This window comes from Pelodiscus sinensis, chromosome 10 (genome assembly GCF_049634645.1).
Source record: "Pelodiscus sinensis isolate JC-2024 chromosome 10, ASM4963464v1, whole genome shotgun sequence".
NCBI lineage: Eukaryota > Metazoa > Chordata > Testudines > Trionychidae > Pelodiscus > Pelodiscus sinensis.
In genome coordinates this window covers 3,435,595-3,447,793 of record NC_134720.1, presented here as the reverse complement: position 1 = coordinate 3,447,793, position 12,199 = coordinate 3,435,595, and the positions used below count along the sequence as shown (strand labels likewise).

At 41.9% G+C, this 12,199-nt stretch overlaps 1 protein-coding gene across 2 annotated transcripts in view; it reads right to left on the bottom strand.

Moving 5' to 3' along the window:
- Positions 1-206: 206 nt before the first annotated feature.
- TRA2B (transformer 2 beta homolog) overlaps positions 207-12,199 on the bottom strand; it is a 28,264-nt gene continuing 16,271 nt past the window's right edge. Inside the window, exons 3-9 of one of the 2 annotated variants that reach the window (XM_075937338.1) lie at positions 9,239-9,401; positions 8,083-8,271; positions 7,063-7,178; positions 5,150-5,233; positions 2,828-2,896; positions 1,709-1,782; positions 207-619 (exon numbers count right to left, since the gene is read on the bottom strand). In XM_075937338.1, coding sequence (XP_075793453.1) covers positions 609-619; positions 1,709-1,782; positions 2,828-2,896; positions 5,150-5,233; positions 7,063-7,178; positions 8,083-8,271; positions 9,239-9,401 — 706 coding nt within the window. In that variant the 3' untranslated portion in view covers positions 207-608. Of the gene's footprint in view, positions 620-1,708; positions 1,783-2,827; positions 2,897-3,080; positions 3,121-5,149; positions 5,234-7,062; positions 7,179-8,082; positions 8,272-9,238; positions 9,402-12,199 lie in introns of those variants that run through there. The other variant, XM_075937339.1, reaches the window with a different exon arrangement.

The following is a 12,199-nucleotide window of genomic DNA, read 5'->3' as shown; positions in this document are numbered from 1 at the left end:
TACAGGTCACAAAGCAGTGATTTTGTAGACGCAACTCCCTCCTCCCCCCCTCTGGAAATAGGACTACAAACTTAACATTTTATTGATGGACTTTGAACGATGCATATTCTGGCAGATTGTGGAGAAGGACGATGACTTTTCTCGTAGTTAAAAGAGCTACTGAATTTGAGAGTTGGTGGAACACAGATCATAATGGCTACGTGTAATATTTGGGAAGTAAAAATCAAACTGTTTATTTTTTTTTTTTACCATTTCAAAGCGGTTTACACAGGTTTTGATCTTCAGAATACCTTGGAATCAGTAGAAAAAACTTTAAATGAACAGTATTGTATAATAGAAACCTTTCAGCAGTCAAAATTTTGACTAAAAAAATCATGCAAAACATACTCTTCAAAAACACAACTCTGAACAAAGCACCGAACTACACAGATATGCGGAATGAAACAGCATTAACTTCACCAAAAAGTAGTCTTCATAAAAGGTGTAAAAGTCACCTAGTCACTAGGCACTGCTCACTTTTTAAACAGAATAGACAATAAAAATATTGTCCACATATCTGCGATCCCAGCTCCAGGGCTGTAGCCAGAAATTCCTCTCAACTTCATGTTTCAATAGCGACCTGAAAGAAAAAGTATATACGTATATATAATATTCGTTTTGTAACTGAGTATCAGTAAAAGCCTGTAGATCACCTTGTTCAAGTAGGTAACAAATTCAAAGGCTTATCCACACAAGGAAATTGAGTTTAAATATTGTTTGAACCTAGCATAACGATAGCACTGAACTTCCCTGAGTACATACATCCTCAGATACTGACATATCAGGAGACTGGTGTTTCAAGGTATCAAGAAAGAACAGATTCTATGCAGATTATTATGTATGGCACAAGGATGTTTTCATGTTTATTAACAACAAATGTGGGAACATTATTCACACAACTCTTAAGACTAGGGAGGGATGTAAGCGACTTGTCAACTATCGGATAAGCATATGCTTATTGGGTAGTCAAGCAGTGACTTGACTAGCCTCCCCATCCACCGGCTTAAAAGCCAGTTCCCTCACAGCACCATCCATGCAGGGGAGGTAGAGGCAGCAGGGGAGGTAGAGGCAGAAGTGTAGCAGGGGACCAGGCGCTTCAGTCTTTTAAATGTATTAAAAGCCTGCTTCTGCAGCTCCCTCCAGATATCAACTAATCGACTAGTCGATGGAAATTCCATCTGATTAAACATGATTTAACATCCCTACTTAAGACTGCGTAATAATTGTATTGCATTCTATTTAAAACAGAACCTACCCATATGAACACATGCTGACACAGATACGCTAAATAAAGTGTTTGCTGTCTACAAAGGTGCCATGTTGGTAAACTCAGTCACAACAGCTCAGCCTCTGTCAGGATTGTTTGATCTGGTCTACAGAGGCATAACCAAAATCTTAACCCAGGATGTGACAATACGGTGCAACTGGGTCTCTCAAGAGTTTAAGGGGAAAGTTATGCATCGCTAGGAGACAGATTAGGAGTAAAACTGACATTTGCCTTGTTCTGAAAAGGTGGTCAACTTGCTTGAAGAACTATTAGTGCGCGTCTCCCCCCACCAGAGTTAACTAGATGAGACTATTGAAGTCCCAGTAGAGAGAGTCATGTTTTTTATCTACATGCAAGTCATCATCCAATCAGTGACACAGCCAATTCTAAAACAAGACTTACGAGGTGAATAGGATCGAGATCTGGAGCGAGATCTGTAACCTCCTCGGCTGTAGTATGGGGATGGTGATCTTCTCCTGTGGAAAGGATTAACATAATAATTAGGCCAATTCAGGCATCACAGTATTTAACACTGTGACACATCAGTTCAAATGCTATCACCAAGTACCAAGTTCCAATTTTCATTCAACACTCCTAGTGCTGGCAATTAGTGTGCATGCCATGAAAACTCGTCACCAGGAATTTAAGGCTGATCTTGTGACACATGCACTCCAGCAGCCTGTGCAACATTTATAATTAGCAGCCGATTCACTGAAACCCATGCACTGCTGAGCTGACATAGGAACAGCTGTAGAGTGTAGTGACGGATGCTACCTGGAAGTCAGCAAAGGTTCTGGAACTTAATGGTCAGACCAGTGATCCAACTAGCCAAGTACCCTGTCTTCCAACAGTGTCAGATACTTCAGAGGGAATGAACAAAATAAGGGCAATAATTGAGCGATCCACTCCCTGTCGCCCAGTCCCAGGATCCGTGGTGGTTCAAAATTAGGTTCACTCCTCTACCAAGGCTTTCTACATTTGTTTCTTCCCCATGGCCTGTCTACTAGCACTAATGTCTACAGCAGCGGTGGGCAAAAGGGCCTTTGTGGGCTGCATCCGGCCCGACAAGCAAGTTGATCCAGCCCACGGATGCCCTGAGCTACTGCTCAGCTGGTGGTTGATTCTAAGAAGGGCACCCCCTTGCAGTACAGGAGCAGGGAACAAGAGACTTCATGTGCTCCCTCTCCCCAGGCTCTGATTGACCCGGGGGCAGCAGGAGGGAGCATGCATACCTAGAGGGAACTGCTGGCAGTTGTGTGTGTGGAGGAGGAGGGGGAGAAGAAGGGAGAGACTTTGCCTGCTCCCCCACCCCCAGACCAATCAGGGTATGTGGGAGGGGGAAGCACGAAAGTGTCCTGGCCCCGCCCCTTCCGGGGTGGCTCAGGGCCACCTGTATTTGTTCAGTGTCTACCCCGTTTTATTTTAATGCACATTAGGCCTCAGATGGTTGAATATGTTTAGACAGGCTGTTTCATGAACATTTCTAATACTCTCTGAATAGTAAATCCTCTCCTAGCATACCTGTAGATCTGATCCCTATCTTGGGCAGCTCTCCATCCTCCGCCGCCGCCGCCACCGCCGCCACCTCCTCTGTGAAAACAGAACCAAAATAATCTTTTTTGCACTCTTATTTTCAAAGGTATAAAACAAGGACAACAAAGCGTTAAATCTATAATATAAAAGCTAGTTAGATCATACAGGACCATAACTGACCCTAAGGAATTCTCTTGTAGGAGCAGTTTCAGGAAGTTGGTGAGATTCTATCAAGCCTGTATTAATATAAGCTCTTCTATAACATCCATTGAAGGAAAGTTCTGAGAATAAACAAAGTAACATTTGGAGGGTATTTTGACCCTCCAAAAATTTCAGATTTAGAAGTAAGAAAGCACAACCAATTACATAATGAGACAAAATAAAGTAAGGTTTGTCCTAGGAGGAGAGGCAGGAAAAAGGACAAAGGGAAATAATTGATCAAAAGGGATAGTGTGACCAAGGCAAAGGAATAAGACAGCCTCAGATTTAAAATCTTACTAAACACTGCACACACTGGCCACACACCCACACACAGAGAAAATGAACTAGCTTAACAACTTTTAAATTTTGTCTTGACTATGACATGGTCCAACTTTGCTCAGGCAAGTAATCTGAAGATCCAGGTGCAACACATGGCACTTTTCATCAAGACCTCCACCACAAATTGGCTAAAGTCACATGTTCTATTTCAAACCGTTCTATAATGTATCTACCGCAGCATGTGTTAGTCTGGCTGAATGTTCATAGCTAAGTACAACCATGCTCCATTTGTCAGACTTAAATCCTCTGCAAAATAAAACCGCTATTATGCCTCATTAGCACTGCTACTACAGCATTTGCCCTCTCATCTTTATATCTGAAACACAGAACTGAAAATTCCTAGAGCATCATTGCAGTCTACAGAGAATTAGCTACAATCCAGTGAAATTGCTCATGTCTAAAGTTTCACTTTCTCCCTAAATTTGTTTGATCTTATATCCTACAGTTAGTTCCTGTGAAGGTGGATTCTGAAGCAACAGGCTTTACCCACAGGAAAATCCAACTATGGGTGCCAAGGTGTTAACTGACACATATGCCCTCTGTTTTGTACAAAGGGTGTGAGACACTGGACAGCTGTACGATGAATAGTTTAATTTATGACTCTGTGACATGAAGTGGGGATTGTATTCACTGTTTGCTTGTCATGTTTTTTCTACTATCCTATGCTGTTGTAATTGCGTGTGCCTCAGTTTCCCTGGGTACTACACCCATGCCAGGCTGAGGATGGGAGTTTTGGGTGTGACTGAGGGGAAGGCTGCCCCAGGCCACCGTGCACACAATAGTGCAGGCTCTCTTGTAACTTGAGCTGAGGTGGGGGGTGCAACCAGATAACACCTTTTGCCGAGGAAAGAGACAAAGGAGAAAACGGGGCTGCCTGCAGGTGGGGACAAGGCTGCTGGGTGTGCGAGTTAGTCTTGGCTGGCTTAGGATGCAGGGAGGGGGCCCAGGCCCAGGCTCCACCCCCCAAGATAGGAACCAGGAGCAGCCAATGCAGTCTGAGTTGACAAGTCTGTTCTATGCTGCATCCGCGTGAACCACTACATCTTCTGTTCCACCTGCTGGCTGAGAATCACGTCTGGCTGCAGATGTGAGTGCAGGGCCCAGCGATTCCCCACTCATCTCAGACACCCTGTTTACAATGAAACTCTTATACTTCACATAACTAAGCATTGTGTTAATGGCTATTTTTATCACTGTGTTCACTAAGTTTCCCCAGAGCATGGCTAAACTTCCTGATGGGAAAACGCAAGTGGCAGAGGGTCTAGACCAGTTCTTCCAGCACGTCTGCCTCTGGGCGTTTTTTATTTTTTTGGGGAGGGGGGGGGACAGGTTGGGGAGAGAGAGGGAAGGGAAGGAGAGGCAGGCAAGACTGGGTGGGATGTATAAGGACAATGTACAGAAGATGTGTAGAAACTTAATGCTGAAATAGTCACAGCAGAGACACGATTAAGCTACTACATATATATTTGCATAATAAGTTTTAGTATTATGGACTATTTATGTTGAAATTAATTAGAGTTCTCATTCACACTGACATCCTGATTTTTGGTGTACAGCCAGATGGCAGTCAACGATTATTTGTGGTAAGGACCAAAGATTACAAACCAGAGCTTGGTTGTAGAACAAACAGTGACTGCAAATGAGTTTCAAAGGTACAGTTATAACATTCAAAAGAAATACAAATAATTTGCTTCCAAAAACAGGAGTTTCGAGATGAAACTCTAGCCCATGGCGATCTGCACATTTTGGTATTTGTCAATATTAGCTCACCTGTAAGATCTGCTGTAATAGTCACGGTCATCATACCCTCGGTCATAGCCTCTGTCATAGTAATCTCTTCGCCGGGAGCTGCCACTGTGTGAGTGAAACAACGTACCACAAATTCAGAATACCTCATACAGGCAATCTTAGCTGAGCTTACAGTGTTGTAGGAATCTTTAAATAAACTGGATTAAATTTAACCTGAACAGTAAATTTAACAGTTACAGGAGGAATTCTTTTCTAAGCTAACCTTCACCTATTCCTAAGTTTCAGAAAACTGTCAGAAGGATTTCTCTTAGTAAGCCAGTAATGACTTAAACTGTATGAACACAGTTTCAATTATAAAGCTACTGAACAGACTTCTCTCTCATGATCCTTTGATGGTATAAAGCCAAGGTTTTTAATGCAAGCTTTTTAGCTAAGCTCAGATTTAGAGCTATACATTAACATTTCTGGGTATGGCCTCTTCCACAGAGGGCTTCCAACTACCTGTTGGTTTTTTTGGTACCATTTCCCAAGGAAAACAATGAGGCTGATAGATCTGCCAGAGTCATATCTGCCAATCAGAAGCAAGCTAAGAGCTTAACACATTAAGGAAAAGTAGATACAAAGTAATTGAAGCAAAATGCAGGACAATGTAGCACTTTAAAGACTAACAAGATGGTTTATTAGATGATGAGCTTTCGTGGGCCAGACCCACTTCCTCAGATCAAATAGTGGAAGAAAGTCGTCACAACCATATATACCAAAGGATACAATTAAAAAAAATTCCACTTGAAAGGGAATCCTCTGAACTGTCATTCATGTTAAAATTCGACACTTTCCAACAAGGACTTAAACATTTGAACGATCTCACCCATTACCAAGACAGTTTCCCTAATTATCACCTCTAATACCATTAACTCACAAACATCCCACTCTCCCTACCTCTAATATCATCAATTCACAGACACTTACCTTCCTTCCTCCCCCCCCTCCCCTCCCCCCGGCATCCCCCTCCTGTTCTGCAATGTGATTTGTCCTTTTCATATTTGTTCATTTTTTTTAATTGTATCCTTTGGTATATATGGTTGTGACTACTTTCTTCCACTATTTGATCTGAGGAAGTGGGTCTGGCCCACGAAAGCTCATCATCTAATAAACCATCTTGTTAGTCTTTAAAGTGCTACATTGTCCTGCATTTTGCTTCAACTACCCCAGACTAACACGGCTACATTTCTATCACTATTATACAAAGTAATGAAATTGATGCATTTTTTGTGCCTTGGATTTTTTTTTTTTAAGTGTTCATGTATTGTAAGAGCAGAAAGTGAAAAATTTAATGTACTTTTATTTCTGTTTATGGTTTATATAAAACACAGAAAATTAGAAGTCACTAAAATATTATCGTGCACAAATGCATCTCTACTTGTAAGCGTCTGAGAAAGCATAGAATCAAGGGCTAGCCACATGAAGACTTTGTAAAAGGTTATGGAATTTGCTTCCTCAGCCATAACTAGATAAGTGTAATTTTCTTAAACTCCGAGTGGCAGTTATCTTGCTAGTCGTAAGTGCCACCATTTGACATTTGAATGGTTGCTTTATCTGAAAGTGTTTAGATCAACTGCTTTTTCTCCCTCCCCTCCTGAGGATGTTGTGTGATATATATTCCCAATGTCAAGAGGCACAATTTTATTAACATTTGGGTACATGTACACAAATCAAGGTGGAGTATTCTTTTATGCCAAGAGTTGCATGTATACTTTTGAAAGTCTGGGACTTTTAATTAAAAGTACAAAAGTCAGCAGATTTTGCGTGGATGCAGAATTCTCAACGGAAGGCAGAAGAGCACAGATTTTTTTTTTGTTAAACACACACAGACTTGGTAAACTAAATGTGCATTTTTATGCCACTTGTGCGATTACATTTCTGAATTAACTTACTAAGTTGGTCTCCCCATGTAGATTCCAGGTGTAGGGGTGTGAGGCCTCTTTGTTATGGAGAAATCTACTCGGATTCTTCTCCCATCAAGTTCCATTCCATTGGCACGCTCTTTAGCCTATTTGGAGCGAAGCAACCATGATTGAGAGAATTTTAACTGCAAACAGATTCACTTTACCCTAATAATGTACAGCTAATGCAAGTTTTTCCACTACTTCTCCTTTCCCAGACTGCTGCAGTTGGATCAGTCTTCCAAACTTGCCAGTCCATCACTTGCTCCATAGCCTCTTATACTCCCTTACAGTCTATTCACCGTGTTTACTTGGCTGTTCTTTACCTGCAAACTCTATAATTTCAGAGGTCCCCCAACAGCATTCCTTTCATCCACCCTTGTGCATGCCAATACCATCTCTTATGTGATCTGGGCCATCTACTTATGGGTTTTCTAATTTTTCCATTTGTCATTAACAGGCACTACAGCTTGCTAGTTCCCTATTGCAGGCACCAATTGCCTGCCTCAAAGCTTCCTCACCACTGGCCAGTAGTGCAATGTAATTTGCATAGATCAACTTCATACCCCTTTCCATTTACTTTCCCATTAAGTCTATTACAATTATCACCTTGAAACCATTCTTGAGACACTAAATGGCAATTGGCACTTCTGTCAGGGAACAAATTCAACACTGTATGGACAAGGCTCTCTAATACAGGGATCTCAAACTCACAGACCTTGGGCCAACTTCAGGCCAAGCATTTTTACAGTCTGGCCCAAGAGTCTCTGCGGCTTGGAGCATGTGCGCCTGTATTCAGTGCACCCCTGCCCTCCAGGGGGGCAGCCTCGGGGATTATCTGGGGAGGGGCCTGGCAGCACTCACCACAGTGGCTCTGTTTTCCCAAGACTCCCACTACACTGTCTCAAGTTTAATAGCCACATTTCACAGGGCCACATACTAGTTATACAGGAATAAGTTTTCGAAATTTGGGAATAGCAAATTTTCCAAATGTTATACAACCCAGCTCACCTCCTTCGCATCATCAACATTTTCAAAATACACAAATGCAAATCCTCTCGAACGCCGCGACTGCTGGTCATACACAATGGAAACATCAGCAATTGGGCCATACTTGGAGAACACTTCTCTCAGGTCCCTCTCTGTGGTGTACAGACTCAGCCCAAACACACCGAGACAACAGTTTGGGTCAGGATTTGCCTAGAAGAATAAAAAAATTATGCTGATTTTTAAACTTTTAGCAATGCAACGTATTGTACCGTACAAGCACGAGTTGATTTGGCATGACTTCAAGGCAGATAAAAAGTTAGTTTTACTTGCAACACATCTATATTAGGAACTAATCCTCAGACTTAGCCTTCACAAAAAGACGTCTTGTATTTCTCATCACAAAAGGAGCACACAATTCCCATGCCCGCGCTATAATGGAACGACAACTTTCACACACTACTTACTTCTGTAAATCAAGTGCCCAATATTAATAGTATTGATGCAGAGCTGCATTGGGACCCATGCTGAACTGGAACTGAGCCTGCCTATGCGCTGCCTCCCCAGTTCCCGAATAATGCAGAGCTGCAGCAGATGCTGATGCTGGGACTTGGCATGAGTTGAGACTGAGCCAGCCTGCTGGCTCATGATGGGCTTCTAACATACAGCCAAGTGGGGCAGTTGTTGGGACCCAGCACAAGCTGGATCCAAAAGTGCTAATCCTAATGGACTGATAACACAGTCAACAAAATTTTGGTCGACTAACGAATTACAGACTTAACATCCCTAATTGTAATCACTCTGAAATTTTACATGTTTACTTTCAAATTTACAAGCCCAAATGTGATCAAATAAAGACCATCTGAAGATCCAACACACTCATGTAATGAAGTATGAGTTACCCACTCACAGTAAACAAAATCACACAACACAAAACCTATACACACCTAAAGTTTTGTGATCTTCTTCCACAAATTATTCAAAGAATCTAAAGTAACATTTTAAATGTGGCAATTATTATTTTAGTACACCCACAAAGGTATTTCCAAATCAGAGAAAACAGAAGCAGATTGCTATTATAAACCCATTAGCTCCAGGGGGCTGGCAAACACATTGAAAGTCTCAAACCAATGAAGAGTTAAATTTAACAATCCCAATGTGTTGGAGGTAAGAGTCTTACCCTGTTTCCAACATGACGTCTGCGAGTAGACATAGGGGAATGGCTGTGACTGTGTCGTCGCCGGTAATCCCGACTGTAAGACCTGCTCCGGGACCTCCTATGGGAGCGGGAACGAGAGCGTGATCTCGTATAGTGTCTACGAGAACTCCTTCTTGATCTAGATCTGTGGAGAAAAGGAACTAAGTTACTTCTGCAGGGTCCCCATGCTGCAACTATGCATTAACATGAGGAATTAACATCCATTTTCTATTTATAGGTAGCTTATAGGGATGGGGTCCCCAGCCTCTGTTTGTCAGAAGGTGGAAATGGGCAACACAAGGTGGATCACTTCATGATTACTTGCTCTGTTCATTCCCTCTGGGGCACCTGGCATTGGCCAGTGTTGGAAGACAAGATACTGAGCTAGATGGACCTTTGGTCTGACCCAATATATAGCTGTTCTTATGTAACTTTCATCACCAGTTCTTAAGATTTTAAGTTTCTCAACTCAATCTTTCCAGTTAGATTACTTCAGAGAATTTAGCATTAAAGTAGGCCCCTATATAATTTCTACTGCAGAAATAGAATTCTAAAGTCAGTTTCGACTCCAAACATTTCCCAATTTTCTCAAATGTATTGTGATTTGAAAAAGTCAATTGCTAAAGGTGTACAAATGTTTCTGAAAAAAAGGAGGGTGAAAATGACACCATCTTAGACATAACAATAAAAGGACCAGGAGAAGACAAAATATGACTGCAAGCAGAGAAAAGTTTTTTTAAATGAGACACTGAGATGACCACTGTTCATTTCAAGGGACATGACAGAGGTTTATACAAATATTGAAAGAAGATAAACTAAGCTGCTCTCTTCCAAAAGGCATTAAGATGAAGAGCCAAGTGGGATTTGAAAAGGGATTACACGTATATATTGAGTATGAGAACATCCAGTTACTCTGGCTATTAAAACTCACCGCTAACTAGTCGAATGTTCCCTTTGCAGTCATACCTGAGGGAGGCACTCTCAAATATAGGAGAGCTTCTGAAACCTTTCTAAAAAAAATCTGAGATGGTAAGAAGCCATGCAATCCCCATCTACTTGAATTCATTCCATTAAACCCTCTAGGGTTCTTACTAAAAGGGGAAGATGAGCAGATGAAACAAGGTAACACCAACTGAGCTAGTCTTATGTTAGAACTTAATGAAGTGGCTGAATTAAGTTAATACAGTGCTGACCACAATATGCCTGTGTCTTCGCAGACTTCAACACAGCAGTCAACATCATATTACCTTACCTGACCCTCGACAGCAATGTCTAAATAAATTTGGAGTTCAGAAAAGCCCCTGAAGAATACAAGTTGATAGTCGACTTTGTTAAAGAAGTCTCTGCATTTTCCCTTTTGTGACAAACAAGATCCAACTGATAAGGAGGGACTAAGAAATGCAAACTGGGTGTAGATTACTGGACAACCTGTCAAATCTTAAACCACGTGGATGTTGAAGAAAATGAGCCAAACTTGACCTATGTTTAAGTGACTATCTACTCTTCCACTGCAGACTTCCGGGGAAGACGTAATCAAAACAGATTAAAGGTATTCCTTCTAGAATCTAAAGAGACAATGGTGGGAGCAGCTGACAGATCTAGTCCTCTCTTTTTCAGTTTCATTTCTATACAAAGCTTGCCACTAAGATGATTTCCTACTTTGCCTTGAGACTTAGCCAACAAGCAAGAGAACTTGTTTTCAGGTCAGCTGACAACAATGCCTGAAGTTGCCGTTCTGGCCTTATCTGATGGTATGCAGAAAGCAGAGGCCTGCCTTGGAACAGAGTGACCCATCAGTTAGTCTTGATGTGCACTAGGTGAGGATCTTTCAAGAAGTCAATTTTTCTGGTCAGAAATCCTTCAGCCCCTAGCATTACCATTGTGCTGCAATTTCCTTGTTCAGAGATGTGAACATAAGAACGGCAGTACTGGGTCAGACCAAAGGTCCATCTAGCCCAGTATCCTGTCTACCGACAGTGGCCAGCACCAGGTGCCCCAGAGAGGGTGGACCAAAGATAACGATCAAGCGATTTGTCTCCTGCCATCCCTCTCCAGCCTCTGACCGACAGAGGCCAAAGACACCATTTTATCCCCTGGCTAATAGCCTTTTATGGACCTAACCTCCATGAAATTATCTAGCTTCTCTTTAAACTGTGTTATAGTCCTAGCCTTCACAGCCTCCTCTGGCAAGGAGTTCCACAGGTTGACTACACACTGTGAGAAGAAGAACTTTCTTTTATTAGTTTTAAACCTGCTACCCATTAATTTCATTTGGTGTCCTCTAGTTCAACTATTTAGGGAACTAATAAATAACTTTTCTTTATTGGCCCTCTGCACACCACTCATGATTTTATAGACCTCTATCATATCCCCCCTCAGTCTCCTCTTTTCTAAACTGAAAAGTCCCAGTCGCTTTAACCTCTCCTCATATGGGACCCATTTCAAACCCCTAATCATTTTAGTTGCCCTTTTCTGAACCCTTTCCAAGGCCAAAATATCTTTTTTGAGGTGAGGAGACCACATCTGTACACAGTATTCAAGATGTGGACGTACCATAGTTTTATACAGGGGCAGTAAGATATTCTGTGTCTTATTTTCTATCCCTTTCCTAATAATTCCTAGCATCCTATTTGCCTTTTTGACCGCTGCTGCACACTGCGTGGAAGTTTTCAGAGAACTGTCCACGATAACTCCAAGATCTCTTTCCTGATTTGTCGTAGCCAAATTAGCCCCATCATACTGTACGTATAGTTGGGGTTATTTTTCCCCCCAATGTGCATTACTTTACACTTATCCACATTAAAAAAGAAACACTCCTGACCGCAGTGACCTACAGCTCTGTAAAGAGCCAATGTAAATAGGCTCCCAGTGCCTAAATCCCTCATTGTAGCAGTTTACGTGGAATACTGGGAACGCGTCGTGGCCATTTTCTCTTTCAAGGGC